Below are 12,566 nucleotides of genomic sequence, written 5' to 3'. Positions count from 1 at the left end.
CTCTGCCACAGCCACAGCAACGCGCAATCCAAGCCACATCGTTGACCTGCACCACAGCTCACGGCAACGCCATTTCCACTGCGCCACGACGGGAACTCCGAGTGTGCAGTTTTAAATAGGGTGGCCACAGAATTTAAAAGTATCCCAGCTGTGGTGTAGGTCGCCCATGCAGCTCAGATCCCGTGGTGCTGTGGCTGTGGTGTAGGCCGGCAGCTACAGCTCCGATTCACCCCTAGCCTGGGAACTTCCATATGCCCTGGGTTTGGCCCCAAAAAGTAAATAAATAAATAGGGTGGCCAGGGAAGGCAGTACTTAGAAGGTGGTATTTGAATGAGGACCCGAAGGAGAGAGAGGAGGGAGCTTCGGGGATGCCTGGGAGGGGAGACTATTCAGGGCAGCAGATGCAGGGTATTAGAAAACACCAGTGTGGTGAGCCATGGGGAATGAGTTGCTAGGAGACAGAAGGAAAAAGGGGTGCTACTCAGAGCTCTTCCTTCTAATCCCAGGGCTGGGACCCATTCTGGGCTGCAGTACCAGGAGAGGCAAGAGGAACCAAATTAGGGATGAAGCTGTGACCTCACCTGGAATGGACTATTAAAAGGCAAACAGAAAACTAAAGTTTTGAGGTGTCAGAGTTCCCATTGTGGCGAAGCAGAAACAAATCTGACTAGGAACCATGAGGTTGTAGGTTCGATCCCTCACCTTGCTCAGTGGGTTAAGGGTCCGGCGTTGCCATGAGCTGTGGATCCTGCATTGCTGTGGCTGTGGTGTAGGCCGGCAGCTGTAGCTCCGACTAGACCCCTAGCCTGGGAACCTCCATGTACTGTGGGTGCGGCCCTTAAAAAAAAAGGTTTTGAGGTGTCAGTGGAGGCCATTTCCAGAAGGAAGAGCTGAACCTGCAGAGATGGATTAAGAGGAGCCGTGGAGGAGCCTCAGAGCGTGTTGGTGGGCGGTGGTGGCAGCCAGGTGGGAGGCAAGCCCTGTGGCCAAGCATCTCTCAAGTCCATTCCCGACTGGAGCAGCACAGGCTGCAACTCCCACACAGGATGACCTGGGCTCAAAATCCCTGTCCCTCCACTGACTCCTTATGTGGCCTTGGGTGAGTTTCTTGCTCTGAGAACCAGTGTGCTCATCCAGGAAAAAAATGAGGGAGCTCCCACTGTGGTTCAGTGGATTAAATCCAACTAGTATCCATGGGGATGCAGGGTTGATCCCTGGGCTTGCTCGGAGGGTTAAAGGATCCTGTGTTGCTGAGAGCTGCGCTATAGGTCACGGAGCTGGAAGTGCTGTGGCTGTGGTGTAGGCCAGCAACTACAGCTCCGATTCGACTCCTAGCATGGGAACTTTCATATGCCATGGGTTCAGCCCTAAATAAAAAGAATAAAAAAAATAAAGGAAATAATACAGTAATATCCACCTTGTGGACCACTGTGGGAGTCTATTGGGAGAAGGCAGCAGTCCCCAGTCTTGGCTCCGTGCCACGCTGGTCTCAGAAAGTCTTGAGGTCTGTGGCCAACAATTACAGAGTTAAATCAAAGAAGTGTGTGAGTGCTTTGTTTTTTTTAGTTTTAAGTATCAGTGGATTCAATGTTGTCTCTGCAGTGACATCACTCTTCCTCACTGGCATTCCACATAGCCTTCCAAATGGGAGATAAAGGGAGGGAGTGACAGCTAAGCCCCTGGGAATTTGCACATAGGCTGTCGCCTATCTTATCTGTGCCACAGCCCAAGGGAGGGCAGCAAGCAAGCAAATACCATCTCATCCAGCCCAAGGCGTGGGGCTTGGGTAAGGCTGAGGGCCACTGGGCTGATGGTTCACATACAACAGTGTCATGGGGCCTGGCGCCCAGTAGGTGCTTCTTGGCAGAGGGAGCCTAAGTGGGTCAGGAGAAGGAATGGAAGCTCTCTGGTTATCCACCCCTGCACTATCTGTCACCCTCAGACCCAATGTTGTGGCTTTCCCTTCCTCAGGAAACAGTTGCGCACTGAAGTTGAAAGCAGGGGAGGGACAATAAGGCCCTGGACCCGCGCAGCTGGGTGATGGAGATGGGAACTGATGGGGGGGTTGGCCCAGGGTCTCTAGGGAGACGCAGGGTCTGATGCAAAGGCCATGGGTCTGGAAACTATAGGTGGAACATTCATGCCTTGGTCAGGGCTTGGAGCCTGGGACAACGGGACCCCAAAATTGATTATTTTGGCTCAAGGCCACCCATCTAGAAGAAATGGCTGTTAGGCTCTCACCAGCATGCAGCTCACAAGTGCCTGGGATGGTCAATAAGGCTTTCTCCCTCCAGCCACCACCAGCAGCTCCTTCCTGCTCATTCCCTGGCTCGCCAGTTCCTCACCATGCAACCCCCACCCTCGCCCCTAGCCCCCAAGCTCATCTGGCAGCTCCAAGGGAGGCCACCTTGCTTCAAGCCTGCCTGAGGGGCCTCCCACCCAGACACTTGCCGGGACCCTGGGATGTGTGAACAGCCATCGCCACCCTCCTGCAGCAGCTGGGGGAGGGGCCCAGCCAGGAGAACCTGGCTCCCCTCCCAATGCACACTCCTAGCCGGAGGGCAGCTGCAAGGGATGGTCCCTTCTCAACCCCACCTAGCCTCACCTGAGCCAAGTGAGAAAAAGAAGGGGAAGGAAATCGAAGTGGAACGGGGTGTCCCTGCACCTTTTCATCTCAAACCCCTCTTCCCCTGAACCAGTCACGACACCTGCTTCCACATTCCTCCCTTCCCAAGAGCAGGCTCAGCCGCCCCAGACACAGCCAGAGTCCATCTCAAAAAAGACAGAGATTCTTTATTTAAATCAGCAAACTCAGGTTCTTCAAGCCCCAGCCCGCAGTGGGCAACCCTCCCTCCCCAGTCCCCTCACCCCTACCCCTTAGCTGGGCGAGAGGAATGGAAAATGAGAAGCCAGAGGACCTCTCTCGGGGCAAGCTGCCCCAGAACTGTGGTGAGTGCAGTCCAGCTGGGCTGGGGTGGCAGCTGCCACAGCCCCTCCCTAGAGATTAAGTCCCTGCAGCCACGGCTGCGGGCGAGGCATACTTGTGGGGAGAGGGCCATTAGGCAGCATCCTTGACCCCTAGCCAAGGAACAGACTAAGGCACAGAGCCCGGGTTATTGGGGCTGGGGTGGTGGTGGGGAAGCCCGAGAAAAAGAGAAGAGGCTTGGTGGGGAGAGGGGCATGGGGCGAGCAACCCCCACCCCTCAGTTTTGGTCCCAGGGAAAAAAGTCCATTGGTCCAGTTCTGGTGGGTCTGGAGAAAGGAATGTATTAGTAAAGCACAGGGGAGAGGCCACCGCCGGGCACCCCAAGAGGAGACAGGCCAGGCCCCCACCCTGGCAGGCGGGAGTGTGAGAGCTCCCGGGGCTCTCGGGGAATGTCATTGCTAAAATATATATATATATTAACCATTCACGGCGGGCGGGGGCAGGGCTGTGGGCAGGATCAGAGGATCTGGCGTGGCATGCCATAGCCGGTCATGCCTGCCTGGGATGCCCCGCGGTTGGTCCCCATCTGCAACCCGATCACATTCTTGCCCTCCTGCAGCTGGTTGTCGGAGAAGTTCCGGGGGTTTTCCTTAGATTTCCTGGGTGGAAAGGGAGCCTTGGTTAGGAGGAGGGTGGAGGCTGCCGCCGTCAACATCCTCCCTGGACAGGACACGGGCTTTCGGAGGTCTTGGGTGCAGGTGCCGGCTCTGCCCTGGAAAGCCTTGAGCTCTCTGAAACCACCCCCGCCCCCCACCCCCATCTCTCAAAAGGGACAGTCATCTGTCATTCTGGGAGATTGTGAAGATTTTTTTTTTTTTTTTTTGGTTTTTTTAGGACGGTACCCACGCATGTGGAAGTTCTCAGGCTAGGGGTCCAATGGGAGCTGCAGCTGTCAGCCTACGCCACAGCCACAGCAACGTGAGATCCGAGCTGGGATTGCAACCTACAATGCCAGATCCTTTAACCCACCGAGCAGGGCCAGGGATCGACTCTGCATCCTCATGGATACTAGTCGGATTCTTAACCTGCTGAGTTGCAAGGGGAACTCCAGTTGTGAGGATTAAGTGAGATGAGGAAAGGGCATTCCCTAGGGACCGGAATGAGCAGGATCACCAGGCCTGGACTGCCCCAGCAGCACTCACTTGGGAAACCAGTTGGGATCCCCGGAAAAGAGCCCATCATCCCGGGCTACCGCTAGCCCGCCCAGGTTCATCAGCGTCCGCTGCACACAGGCCATGTTCTTTCCTGGGAAGCAGAAAGGGCTGTGTTGGCATCATCAGGGCCGGGGGCCTGGATGCCAGGCTTCCATCTCTATCACTAAGTCAGCAGGCCCAGCCTAATTCTTTTACTCTCAGGCTCCCTACACTTCTCCCAGCCCAGCCCCCAACGTGGCCAACTCCTCCTCAAAACACACACACACACACACACACACACACACACACACACACACCCCACTCTCTGTCCTCAGGGTGCCAGAAACCTTTCCTTTCTCCCCAGTGGAGATGGCCCAGCCCAGCCCCTGGTCTTCTGGATGACAGTGCCCTGGCCCTGGCCCACCTTCCCAGAGGTCCACAGTCTGGAAGATGTCGGTGGTGTTGATGCCGTAGCGCTCGGCTGCTTGCAGGAACTGGGAGATCTGTTCCATCTGCTTGAAGGCCATGGTGGAGGCCTGGATCTTCTTCACGGGGGCCTGCCCCTCGGGGTACAGCCCATTAATAAGCTCACACAGCACCTGGGTGGGGACAGCAGGTGTGCAGAGGTGAGGCCGTGCACCATGCGTGGCGCCAGAGAGAGTGACCCACAGGGATGCCTCTCCCACCTGAAGACACAGCTCCGAACCTACCTGGAGCGAGCCTCCGGCTCTTTCCGCCCTGCCCCCTGCCTCTGGGCCCAGAGTATAAACCCTGCTATTCCAGGGTCAGTGACTAGAGCCCACCTCCCCCAGCTCTTCCCATAGACTCCTTTTCCCGGGTCCCCCGGGCTGGGCTTCCATTGCAGCGAGTCACATTCACACCCACACTTCCTTCAGCAGGAGGGAGGGAAGCAGGGAGCCTCTGTACGATGGAGACAGCCCAGCTCAGGAAAGGCTGGGACAGGGCTGCTCCTAGTTCTCCAGCTGAGATGATCCCTGGTCCCCTCGACCCAACCCCGTTCTCCGGGCACTTCTGGTCAGAGGCGCCCAGCTCTCACCGTGCCATCCTTGAGCCAGTTCTGAAAGTTTTCGCGCCCAGGCTGGGGCCGGCCCACATCCTTGCGGCACTGGGTAGTGATCCACTGGATCAGGATCTGCTCCAGATCTGCATCGTATTGTTTCTCAATCTTCTGCTGCACCTCCCGGCTCAGACCATAGGCAGGTCCCCTGTTGGCCATTCCGAAGGGCAGTGGTGGCTGTGTGGAGCTGGGGAGACACATCCGGGCCTGTGGTCAGTGCTCTGCAGCCCGTGGGGTGGGGGATTCTGCCAGCAGGCACACACAGCATGTCCCCAGGGTGGGCCCCAGATGTGAGAACAGCTGCCAAATGGAGGAAATCTCACCTTGATCCTGGACACAGGCTAGAGTCACCCAGCTCAGAACTCTAGGAGGGGCTAAAGGACCAAGCAGGCACCTCTGGGTCCTCCCACCCCTATGACAGGCGGCCTGTCTCGCATAGTGAGGCGTCCCATTAGATTTCATTTGAATGCTTCCACTGCTACAATGAAGTACAAAACCCACCGGCATGGAGTTCCCGCTGTGGCACAACAGGATCAGTGATGTTGTCTCTGCAGTGGCAAGATGCAGGTTTGATCCCCGGCCTGGCACAGTGGGTTAAAGGATCCTGCCTTTCCATAGCTGTGGCGGAGGTCAGAGCTGTGGCTCAGATCTGATTCCTGGCCCAGGAACTCCATATGCCATAGGGTGGCCCAAAAAGAAAAAAAGAAAATCACTAGAATAGAACATAGGGTCAATGAGGCCAGGATTGCGGGTTTAGCCTCTCATTTGGGGTGGTCAGCTTTAGCAAAGGTAAATTGGTCTTTCTAACCCCAACCCTGCCTTTTCCAGCACAGGGAAGAATGGTTTGGGGAGAACATGCAGTAGCTTGGGAAACGTATGCCAGGAACTAGAGGACTGGATGGATCTACCCTCAATCAGCCACTGGGTTTTAGCTGAGCACCCACTCTTTGTGCTGGGGATTGTGGAACAGACAAAAGTCCTTGGTCCCAAACTTGCCCCCAGTGCCACCAAAGAAACAAAGTTAGCACATATGAAAGGGCAAGCATTGTACAGGATGAATATTAAACTACACAGTCAGACCATATGTTGCAGGAATTGAGGGGAGTATGGGCAGAAGCAGGCTGGAAGACTTCCTGGAAGAGGTGGGTCTGAGTAGGCCCTTAACAGGCAAAAGGACTTCCCACGAAAAACCAGGCAATACCTAATGCTACTTTCCTTTCTAGAGGCGGTGGTAGGCAGAATCAGCCTTCCCCCAAAGGTGTCTATGTCCTAATTTCCAGAACCTGCGAATGTTACCTTATGTGGCAAAAGGGATTTCTGCAGATCTAACTGAATTAAGGATCTTGAGATAGGGAGATTACTTTGGGTCATACAGGGGAACCCAATGTACTCACAACAAGGATCCTTGTGAAAGAGGAAGGCGAGTGAGTCAGAGTAGGAGAAGCGAGAAGGAAGCCAAGGTTGGAGTGAGACAGGGCCATGAACCACGCAATGCAGGCGGCCTTGAGAAGCTGGGAAAGGCAGGGAAATAGAATCTCCCCTAGGTTCCCGGATGGAATGCAGCCCTGCCAAGACCTTGATTTTGGTCAATGAGACCTAGCACTGGAAGGTATGAAATGTGTGTTGCTTTAAGTCGCCAAGAGATCATTTGTTCTTTTTTCTTTTTAGGGCCCCACCTATGGCACACGGAGGTTCCCAGGCTAGGGGTCGAATTGGAACTGCAGCTGCCGGCCTACACCACAGCTGCAGCAATGCCAGATCCAAGCTGCACCTGAAACCTACACCACAGCTCACGGCAATGCCGGATCATTTGACCCACTGAGCAAGGACAGGGATCGAATCTGCATCTTCATGGATACTAGTTGGATTCTTAACCTACTGAGCCACAATGGGAACTCCCATGATCATTTGTTACAGGAGGAACAGGCCACTAACCAGGAGCCTTGGGTGGTATTTCTAGGGAAACCTAGAAGAGAGGGAGAGATGGGGAAATACACAGGAGGGTTTCTTTAAATGAGTTTGAGGACCTCGGGTAGGAAGAACTGGGCAGTCTCCCGACTACTGGCCTCAGCTGGCAGCACCTCCCAGAAGGTAGTCTGTTCCCACCCACCAGCTCCCTGTCTAGATCTCACACTCAGGACCCCTGCCAAGGGGAAGCCAGGACCCGAGAAGGGACAGGACCCCATATCCTGCCCCAGTCCCCTTTCTGCTCTGAAATAGAGCTGTCTGACCTTCCTGAGAGGGGATGCCCCAGGCCAGGCACCTGTGACAAAAGGAGAGGGAAGGAAGACACGCCTCTCCCCATACCTGGCCCCAGGCCAGGTCAGACTTCAGGGATGAAGTCACTGGCCCCCTGGAACAACACACAGCAGGTTGAACCACCCTACCACCACCTCCTCAGTGGGCCCCGGGGCCTGCCCTGGGGACAGCAGCCACCTCATATCCCCTCATACCTCTCAGCCCCAGAGGTGGCGGGCCTCAGGCCCGTCCCCTCCCCCACACTCCAGTGTGGTTGCTCCAGCTTATCCGAGCTGCACGTTTCCGGCAGAGATCCTCCCCATAAATCAGTTATTTTTAAACCTCATTAAGAGCAACCCACCCCCACTTCACTCAGCCTGAATGCCGGCCAGAAAAATGTCAGTCTGGGCCTTGACCCACAGCGCCAGCCACACATACACACTCGGCTGGGGGAGGGCAGGCCAAGTGAGTGGCTGAGGCCTGTGGAGACAGGAGACAAGGTTCCCTCCCCCCCAGCCCAGCTCCAACTACTCTGTCGCCACTCAGTCTCTGTGAGCCTTTGACCCCTGACGCACGGGGGGGGGGGGGGGGGGACATGGTGGAGAGACTTGGAAGGGGAGATAAGGGGGCTGGAGGGACAGGAAGGAGGACTGTGGCCATGGGTGAGCCCCTTTTCCAGCCCTATGTCCAGACCTCAAGTCTGGGAGCCGCTTCCCTGGGGTCACCTGGGCCTCAAGACTGTCCACAGGGAGCCAAGAGGGCCCGAAGCCCAGGGATCACTGTGGCCCCAGGAAAGAGACCAGGAGAATGATTAACCAGCACACCAGGGTTAGGAGGGGAGGGCCAGCCAAAAGCCTGACCTCTCCAGTGTCACCTATGGGCAGGACAGAGTCGGCCTTCCGGACCCACCTCTGGATGGGTACTGAGGGCCCCTCCTAAACTCTGGAGCCTGGACACAGCTGGCAAGGTCACAGCCTCCAGCTGCAGTGTCTTGTCTCCACTCTGGGGCCATTGGCCTAGACCCTGAGGTGCCAGAGCCCTAAGGCAGCGCTCTGGGAGGAGGGGAGCCGCCGGGCCCAGCCAGGCTACAGCTATTCTCCCCACCCCCATGGGTGGGTGGACGGAGTGCTGAGGGGCTGTGGCTGCTGGAGCTGGAGTGGCCCACCCCAGAGACACCCAGGGGACTCACCCTGGCTCTCCCTTCAAAGAGGGAAGTCACCAGTTGCCTACTGGGGTGGGGAGGAGCTGTGTGGGAGATGCCCACCACTGGGGGTCCAGAAGGACAGCTGCACCGCATGGGGGATGGATTGACTGTGAGTAAACTAGAGAGCTGCCTAGAGCTGTGGGAACAGCCCTCAGCCCCTACCCACAAGCTTACAATACTTGGGACAGGGGGAGGGGCCACGAACGGCACTCCAGCCCTCAGCCCCACCCAGGCCCTGGGCTGGAAGCTTACCTCATCCGACCCGGGCTGACGACAGAGAAAAGGCGGAGGGATGGAACAGGGGTGGGGGGTGGGAAGATTCAAGGGCTCCTGGCTGGGGTTTAACTGGGCAGACAAAGGGACTCTCCATTCATTGAGCAGAGAAGACACAGGGGAACTTCCAATTCAGAATTGGCATTAAGACCATCCTGAAAGGGCAAAACGGGGTACTTGCTTCCAAAAAGTAGTGCCACAGGCAGCAGGCAGAAGCAAGGGTGGTGGGAGACCTATGATTGAGGGGCTGTCCCAAGGCACTCCCCTAGCTATCAAGAGTCAGTGAGCAGAAGAGAAAGCTGAAACTACACAAAGAGGAAGCCACAGGCTTTGCACCAGGGGAGGAGGGGTACTTGGCGGCTGTTGCCATGGCTTCTGTGTACCAAACACAGGAATGGGGCAGGGTGGGGGCTCCCAGGCTGAAACATCCACTCGACACAGGAGTGGTGAAGAGGCTCTGAGCATGGGGTGGGGCAGATCCTTGGGAAAGGGGCTCCTTCAGAGCAGCTGCCAGGTACAGACAGGTGCAAGGGATTCCTCAAAGAAGCAGCTGTGAAGAGTAGGGTGGAGGAGACTGGAAGTTATTCGAGTTTGGGAGTAGCGAGGGAGACTTAAGGAAATAGTTCAGGAGAAGATGAAATGCCCTGGGAACAAGTGAGCCCCATACCTGAAAATCCTGGAGGGAGAGGGGATGGGGGGTGAGGGGAGGTGGGGGGAGAAAAGGAAGCCAGTCCCCAGTAGGCAAAAGAGGGATTGACTGGGGCAGTGGAGTGAGGGTGGGGGTGGGGATGGGGGGAGAAGTGCAACTGGACAAAGACCCTTTGGATTCTGGGCAGGTAGGGCCCTGCTGCTGGCCCCACCCTACCTTGGCCTCCTCTGCAGTTTTAAGTCTTCTCTGTGGACCAGGAAGGAGAACTCGGGAGTGAAGCTGGAAACGGGGAACCGGCCCTCTGTCTGGTGCTCTGGAGTCAGAAAACTAGGAGAGCCTCCTGCACCGGATCTCCACACCAGTCCATCCTCACTTCTGCTCACTGATAGCACGTTTCCCCCTGAATCTCACGGGTACCGGCTCCTGGAGACTCCAGGAGGCCTGCAGAGCCGGGGTGAAGGGGTGGAGGCCAGGCGGCAGTCCATTTCCGGTCCTGCTGGTCCGGCCCCCACAGCCGCCCCCCTCGCCACACCCTGGGCCGTTACTGGGATGAGTCACCCACCGCTCGCCGCTGGGGTGACGCAGTGGTCTGGGCAGCCCGCCCGCCCGCGGCCACCACCGACTTTCCCAGCAGTAGGGGGCAAGGAGTGGGGGCATCGGCTCCCGTAGGGGCTGGAGGCGCGGGAAAGCCGCCACCCTCCCCCAACACCACCGCCTACAGGCAGGGCACCCCGGGGCGCGGTCAGAGCTGCAGCCTCCCAGATGTCTGAGATCAGGGGACTCTCCTCAAGGCGACTGGGGCTTTAACTCCCGGCGCCAACCCTGGAAGGGGAGGCCACTGCGGGACCCGCGCACGGAGCCCCCTTGCTCCAAACCGCGCCTCGGAGTCCCTAGAAAAAAGATCTGCAGGAGAATAAAGAGAAAGGACTGGGACGCAGAGGGCAAGCAGCACCCACACGTGTTCCTGGAATCAGGAAGTGAAGGGTCGCGCGGGAAGCCCCGGCGGCGCGGAGCGGGCCAGGGTGGGCGCTGGGACCCAGTACGCCCCGTCCCTCGGGGCCAGTCCCTGACGCCCTCCTTTCCTCACCCTAGCACGGATCTGGAGCTGAAGTCCGCGGGAGGGACGCAGTCCCCACGTCCCTGATCCAGACAGACGCCCCGTCTATGCACCCGCAACACCGCCTGACCTCATGGCTCAACAATGCGGGGTCAGAGTCTGAGGACAGACCTGACAGCCCGGGGCGGGGCAGAGCAGTCATCGGACCCCTGCCTGCGAGCCCTTGGTCCCCAAGCTCACAGGAGCAGGTCGCAAGCTCGGGCTTCCTGCAGCCTAGAGACCGCGCACATCCCCCCCTCCCCCGCCCCGACGGACCCCCTCCCTCCAGCTCACCTTTCACTCAGGCAGGAGAATTGCGCACTTAAGACTGGGGCTGCCGCGCGAATGGAGCGCCTGGGCTGGGCCGGGGGTTTTCAGCAGGCTCCCGCCTCGGACGGGGCGGACCAAAGGCGGGGCAAGGCCGAGAGGGTTTAAAGGCGCCGCACTGCAGAAGCGGAGGGCAGTGCTTAAGAGATGGGGCTGGAGACCAGAACCTGGGTTAAAGGATCTCAAGGCAGTAGCCTCCGCCCTGGAGAACTTCTACACCTACCCCAGAACCCGTAAACTTGTGCCCCAGTGGGAAACTTTCTGCCTAGGTTAGCGCAAGAAGGGCGTTTTTTACGTGCGAAGAAGCCTCTTGGTTTAAAAAGGATGTTTAGGTAAACAGAGGCACAGGAAGACACTCCCCACCCCCCCCCCCCACAATTGACTAGGGTGTGACATGCAGGCCAGGACAGCTCCCGGACTTGGTCTTGCTCCCCACCTTCTTCAAGCCTGGGCAGAGACTAACAGTGAAGTCATTCCTTTCTCAGGGCCTAAGGGGTGTGACCAGTGTTGGGACCCAGGGTTCAGACTTGACTTTTTCCCCTTCATCTCCTCCTCCATGACCTGGCATCTCTTTTTTTTTTAATTTTATTTTATTTTATTTTTTTTATTTTCCCACTGTACAGCAAGGCCTGGCATCTCTTAAATCCTGGAGGGATCAGAAGAAGAGCCCTCAGGGAGTTCCCGTTGTGGCTCAGGGGCAACAAACCTAGTATCCATGAGCTGTGGTGTAGGCTGGCAGCTGCAGCTCTGATTGGACCCCTAGCCTAAGAACTTCCATATGAAATAGGTGCAGCCCTTAAAAAGAGAGAGAGGAGGAGGAGGCTGGCAGTTCCTCCATCTCTGATGGTGGAGGAGAACATCATTTGTGGTGGATGGAGTCCCTGCTTGCAGCTATCAGTGTAGTTTTATTTATTTTTTGGTTTTTTTTTTTAATTTTTTTGTCTTTTCAGGGTCGCATTTGCGGCATATAGAAGTTCCCAGGCTAAGGGTCCAATCGGAGCTGCAACTGCCAGCCTATACCATAGCCACAATAACGTGGGATCAGAGCCGTGTCTGCAAACTGCACCACAGCTCACAGCAACTACAAATCCTTAGCTCACTGAGCAAGGCCAGGGATCGAACCTGCGTCCTCGTGGATACTAGTTGGGTTCGTAACCTCTGAGCCATGAACTCCATCAGTGGAGTTTTCATAGCTGTTAGACGATCCCATATATGCTGGTTTTTAAGGACATCAACAACCAATGCCCTCCTACTTCTCCATTCTCTCTTCCCCATACTCCCTTCCTGAATATTCCAGTGCACACTGACACCCTGGGAGGCCAAGTCTTTTCACTCCTCCATGCCTTCACATAGGCTGTTCCTCCTTCCCTTGACTGTCTTCTCACCTGCCCTACCCCTCATGGACTTTGTGACCTCGGGGCAAATCACTAAAGCTCTACACCCCAGCTCCCTGGTCTATAAAAATAGAGCTAATGGTACTACTTACCTTAGAGTGGTAGAGAATTAAATGATACATGTGAAGAGCTTAGAGCAGTGCCCGGCACACAGTGAGTGCTCAGCTGACAGCTATTATCATTGCTCC

General features: G+C 56.6%; 1 protein-coding gene across 4 annotated transcripts; it reads right to left on the bottom strand.

The window, feature by feature from the left end:
* Window positions 1-2,773: 2,773 nt before the first annotated feature.
* TAGLN2 (transgelin 2) lies at window positions 2,774-11,004 on the bottom strand. 4 transcript variants are annotated; one of them, XM_013996883.3, is made up of 6 exons: window positions 10,952-11,004; window positions 9,778-10,002; window positions 5,177-5,384; window positions 4,544-4,718; window positions 4,129-4,231; window positions 2,774-3,585 (listed from the first exon to the last, which is right to left on the bottom strand). In XM_013996883.3, the coding sequence occupies exons 3-6, from the start codon at window positions 5,354-5,356 to the stop codon at window positions 3,444-3,446; spliced, it is 600 nt and encodes a 199-aa protein (XP_013852337.1). In that variant the 5' UTR covers window positions 5,357-5,384; window positions 9,778-10,002; window positions 10,952-11,004; the 3' UTR covers window positions 2,774-3,443. The 4 variants fall into 4 exon arrangements, with proteins under 4 accessions (XP_013852337.1, XP_020945242.1, XP_003125720.2 ...); XM_021089583.2 differs by lacking the exon at window positions 10,952-11,004 and adding an exon at window positions 10,649-10,764; XM_003125672.6 differs by lacking the exon at window positions 9,778-10,002.
* Window positions 11,005-12,566: the final 1,562 nt, after the last annotated feature.

This window comes from Sus scrofa, chromosome 4, assembly GCF_054392235.1.
Source record: "Sus scrofa isolate SSC_HxYL_T2T_F1_AM1 chromosome 4, Sscrofa_HxYL_maternal_Yorkshire_Landrace_v2.0, whole genome shotgun sequence".
Lineage (NCBI taxonomy): Eukaryota > Metazoa > Chordata > Mammalia > Artiodactyla > Suidae > Sus > Sus scrofa.
Note: the sequence above shows the minus strand (reverse complement) of the source record. Positions and strands in the feature narration are given on the sequence as shown.